The sequence below is a fragment of the Leuciscus leuciscus genome (genome assembly GCF_965113295.1).
Source record: "Leuciscus leuciscus genome assembly, chromosome: 23".
Lineage (NCBI taxonomy): Eukaryota > Metazoa > Chordata > Actinopteri > Cypriniformes > Leuciscidae > Leuciscus > Leuciscus leuciscus.
The window spans coordinates 524,069-529,068 of NC_138747.1; the positions used below are offsets into that span (position 1 = coordinate 524,069).

The 5,000-nt window shown below is 49.6% G+C and overlaps 2 protein-coding genes and 1 long non-coding RNA gene across 10 annotated transcripts in view; 1 reads left to right on the forward strand and 2 right to left on the reverse strand.

Moving 5' to 3' along the window:
- Positions 1–177, forward strand: part of ero1b (endoplasmic reticulum oxidoreductase 1 beta) — a 20,561-nt gene extending 20,384 nt beyond the window's left edge. For all 8 annotated transcript variants that reach the window (XR_014201947.1, XR_014201948.1, XR_014201949.1 and 5 more), the window contains one exon: positions 1–177. This exon is cut by the window's left edge. The gene's annotated coding sequence lies outside the window, so the exon portion shown is untranslated.
- The window catches only part of LOC309488051, a 1,904-nt gene extending 642 nt beyond the window's left edge, over positions 1–1,262 (reverse strand). The window contains exons 1-2 of the long non-coding RNA XR_014201999.1: positions 1,207–1,262; positions 1–879 (exon numbers count right to left, since the gene is read on the reverse strand). The exon at positions 1–879 is cut by the window's left edge and continues 642 nt beyond it. This is a non-coding gene — a long non-coding RNA (uncharacterized lncRNA). The remainder of the gene's footprint in view (positions 880–1,206) is intronic.
- Positions 1,263–2,928: 1,666 nt separating this feature from the next.
- The window catches only part of gpr137bb (G protein-coupled receptor 137Bb), a 4,192-nt gene continuing 2,120 nt past the window's right edge, over positions 2,929–5,000 (reverse strand). The window contains exons 5-7 of the mRNA XM_082155988.1: positions 4,772–4,900; positions 4,570–4,691; positions 2,929–3,800 (exon numbers count right to left, since the gene is read on the reverse strand). Of these exons, the coding sequence (XP_082012114.1) occupies positions 3,707–3,800; positions 4,570–4,691; positions 4,772–4,900 (345 nt within the window). The 3' untranslated portion in view covers positions 2,929–3,706. The remainder of the gene's footprint in view (positions 3,801–4,569; positions 4,692–4,771; positions 4,901–5,000) is intronic.

Sequence of the window (5,000 nt, forward strand, 5' to 3'; positions counted from 1 at the left end):
ATGTGTGAGTGACAGTGTAATACTGTACGTCTCTTCTCCTGAAGCTCCTCTGCCTTTCTGACTTGATTTTGAACATTTTCACGCTGTGATTAAACTGAGATTAAGTTGCTTCTGTATTGTGTGTTTGTGTCAGGAATATTTATTTAAACGGGAATAAATTGATCTGGTTGCGTCTGAGATGTGTGTGTCGTCCTTGGCGCTCAGTGTTTGTCCTCAGGAAGAAGCACACACTCATTTCAACACAAACTTTATTTGTAGTGGATGATGACGAAACATTCTTATTACAAATCAACAACTGAGAATCACAATCTCCACATGACCAGTGAAATATAATGTGTATCATAAGACGTGAGTGTTGTCTAAGTGTGCTTCAGTCTCACTCCTGTTCAACACATCAGTGCAGAACATAAACTCATGCCTTACATCATCAGCGTAATCATAACTCCTCTATCAGCATCACACAGTAGAGAGATGTGTGGGTGTGGTGTGGTGTGTAGTGTGTGAGAGGGTGTGTGTGTGTGTGTGGTGTGTGTTGTGTGGTCTTGTGTGTAGTGTGAATGAACACCGTCAAACAGCACAGGCCGTGTTCAGAATGTGTGTATTAACACACTCTCGCTGTATCTGCAGTGTGTGTGTGTAGTGTGTGTTCTCATGCATTTGTTCCATTGTGCAATTTGCACTGGTTTACCGTATCCCACAATGCAATGCGCACAACTCAGCCATTTCCCGTGACCAGAGAACGAGTGCTGCAAACTGAGGATCTGCTTATTAGATCAGGGTTACTAAAATATAATGATCATAAACATGTTTCACTGCGAAACTCCACAGAAGATTCCTCCGAAAAACACCGAACACTGACAGAAGAGATGATGCATCAGTCTCTCACACACACACACACACACACACACACCAGCACACACACCAGCGCACACACCAGCGCACACACCAGCACACACACCAGCACACACACCAGCACACACACCAGCGCACACACCAGCACACACACCAGCGCACACACCAGCACACACACCACACACCAGCACACACACCAGCACACACACCAGCACACACACCAGCGCACACACCAGCGCACACACCAGCGCACACACCAGCACACACACCACACACCAGCACACACACCAGCGCACACACCAGCACACACACCAGCACACACACCAGCGCACACACCAGCACACACACCAGCACACACACCAGCGCACACACCAGCACACACACCACACACCAGCGCACACACCAGCACACACACCAGCACACACACCAGCGCACACACCAGCGCACACACCAGCGCACACACCAGCGCACACACCACACACCAGCACACACACCAGCGCACACACCAGCACACACACCACACACCAGCGCACACACCAGCACACACACCAGCACACACACCAGCGCACACACCAGCGCACACACCAGCGCACACACCAGCGCACACACCACACACCAGCACACACACCAGCGCACACACCAGCACACACACCAGCACACACACCAGCGCACACACCAGCACACACACCAGCGCACACACCAGCACACACACCAGCGCACACACCACACACCAGCGCACACACCAACACACACACCAACACACACACCAGCGCACACACCAACACACACACCAGCGCACACACCAGCACACACACCAGCGCACACACCAGCGCACACACCAGCGCACACACCAGCGCACACACCAGCACACACACCAGCGCACACACCAGCACACACACCAGCGCACACACCAGCGCACACACCAGCACACACACCAGCACACACACCAACACACACCAGCGCACACACCAGCGCACACACCAGCGCACACACCAGCGCACACACCAACACACACACCAGCACACACACCAGCGCACACACCACACACCAGCGCACACACCAACACACACACCAACACACACACCAGCACACACACCAGCGCACACACCAGCACACACACCAGCGCACACACCAACACACACACCAACACACACACCAGCGCACACACCAGCGCACACACCAGCGCACACACCACACACCAGCGCACACACCAGCACACACACCAGCGCACACACCAGCGCACACACCAGCGCACACACCAGCGCACACACCACACACCAGCGCACACACCAACACACACACCAACGCACACACCAGCGCACACACCAGCGCACACACCAGCGCACACACCAGCGCACACACCAGCGCACACACCAGCACACACACCAGCGCACACACCAGCACACACACCAGCGCACACACCAGCGCACACACCAGCGCACACACCAGCGCACACACCAACGCACACACCAACGCACACACCAGCGCACACACCAACACACACACCAGCACACACACACCAGCACACACACCAGCGCACACACCAACACACACACCAGCGCACACACCAACACACACACCAGCGCACACACCAACACACACACCAGCACACACCAACACACACACCAGCGCACACACCAGCACACACACCAGCACACACACCACACACACACCAGCGCACACACCAGCACACACACCAGCACACACACCAACACACACCAGCGCACACACCAGCGCACACACCAGCGCACACACCAGCACACACACCAGCACACACACCAACACACACCAGCGCACACACCAACACACACCAGCGCACACACCAGCGCACACACCAGCGCACACACCAACACACACCAGCGCACACACCAACACACACCAGCGCACACACCAACACACACCAGCGCACACACCAGCACACACCAGCACACACACCAGCGCACACACCAGCGCACACACCAACACACACCAACACACACCAACACACACACCAGCACACACACCAGCGCACACACCAGCGCACACACCAACACACACCAGCACACACACCAGCGCACACACCAGCGCACACACACCAGCGCACACACCAGCGCACACACCAGCACCCACACACCAGCACACACCAACACACACACCAGTACACACCAGCGCACACACCAGCACACACTGGGATCTGCAACTGGCCGATGACTGAATGAGGTGACGACGAGTCTTTATACTTTTCATATTTTTATTTTTTAAAAGCACACTATGCAGTTTCCGTTTTTGTCAAGCAGCGCCCCCTAGTGTCCCCCCACTACGAGTCTTGCATAGTGTGCCTTTAATTTTATTTCATCTAAAGCAGTAAATCTCCTTCTGGTTCTGATCTTTACAACAGAAGTGAATCAATCAAAACTAACTTTATCTGGACAATAACTTTATTCTAGATCTGCTGTAAAGCCTAAACACTCTCTGTTACTGTAATCTCCTGTTATCTCTGTAAAGCTGCTGTGAAACTCTATAGTGTTAAAGCGCTGTATAGATGAAGGAGACTCGACTTGACTAGTGTACTACTATTGCTGCGCAGTGTACACTGAAGTCTAGTGCGCGGTGTGTTGATGCTTCATTCTGAACACAGCCTCGTTTAGAACCTCCGTTGCTCTGACTGGTCGCCATGGTGACATGCATTACTCTGGAGTCAGTTGCCATGGTAACTCGCACTTAGTGCGTCGTCGCACTGACATATTGAGCTTACAGCGGCTCGTGCGGTGTGTGTGTGTGTGTGTGTGTGTGTGTGTGTGGATGATGTCAGCGGTTTAAAGTGCGGTGCGTGTCAGATTTACACAGCTGTACGACTGTAGCATTAGCGGAAACGCTAGCGGTTTAGTGCTGCTGTTGCCATGGGCGACCGCTGATCGTCTCCTCCCAGATGGACCAGGAAACTGTTGCTACTCCAGTCCGTCGACAAACTGGACAGAGAGAAACTCCAATCATCATGCGTATCACATGTTGATATACACACACACACACACACACACACACACACACATATATATATGTACTGTCGTTTTTTTTGTTACTTCAATAAACATGGAGTCATCAGAAGTCAAAATTAAAGAAAATGTCTGAAAGTTTCAGAATCAGGCTCATATTAATTTGTATAATTTGACATGGGTAAAGAAATTACATATTTGATCTTTATTAAGTAAGTGTTTTTATTTTATGTTTATTATGACATTTTTATGATCTAATGTTTAGTAAGGTTTTTATTTATTTATAATAAGCAACTACTCAGACAGTCAGCATCAAAGTTTGTGTAAAAAAAAAATAAAAAAATATGTTACTACAGTAAAACCAGGAAATGAAAACATTTTAAGAAAATGTAAAAAGATTCTGAAAGAATTTTTTTTTTATGATTTTATTGTAACAACAAAATATTGACTATTGATGAAAAATGTAATGTTGTTTTTATGACATGCAGGTAAACATGAAATATTTCATCTGTTTAAGTAACTGTTTTTATTATGATTTTATAATTATTTATTTGAATTGACATTTTTATGATTGAATTAACTTTTATAATATATATAAATATATATTTCCTTATCTTTAGTGGGTTTTAGTTTTTTTTCTTTTTCAGTTTTAATAATTTTAGTAGTTGTTAATTTCAAGGCAACATTTCTAAGTGTGCTTCAGCTGAGTGTGTTGATCTTGTATTATTCCGGGGGATGATGTCACCTGGTCGAGCTGGTCACCGGCTGGGACGCCCAGGCGAGGTCGTCGTCGCTGTCGTAGCGTCTGGGATTGTCGAAGAAGTACGGCCTGTTGGAGAACACGTGGCTGGGAATGGCAGAGCCGCTCTGGAAGCAACAGATCACAGTAGAATCAGAATCAGATCCGGTGAGGAAGAGTTTTCCTGGTGTTCTGGTGCCCGGCTCACCCGCTCCTGTGCCGGCCTGCGGACCCGGAAGAAGAAGACCACCAGAGCCGTGGGCAGAAGCTCCCAGACGAACAGGATCAGTCCGAACACCACGAACCCGGCGTCACCCAGACTGGAGCGCAGATCCGCCTGCAGAAACACAGAACCAGCTGCTCGACCTCAGTCTGAACCAGTGTCGAGAGGAACTCGTTACTAGTAACTCCAGTTACATAATCAGATTACTTCTTTC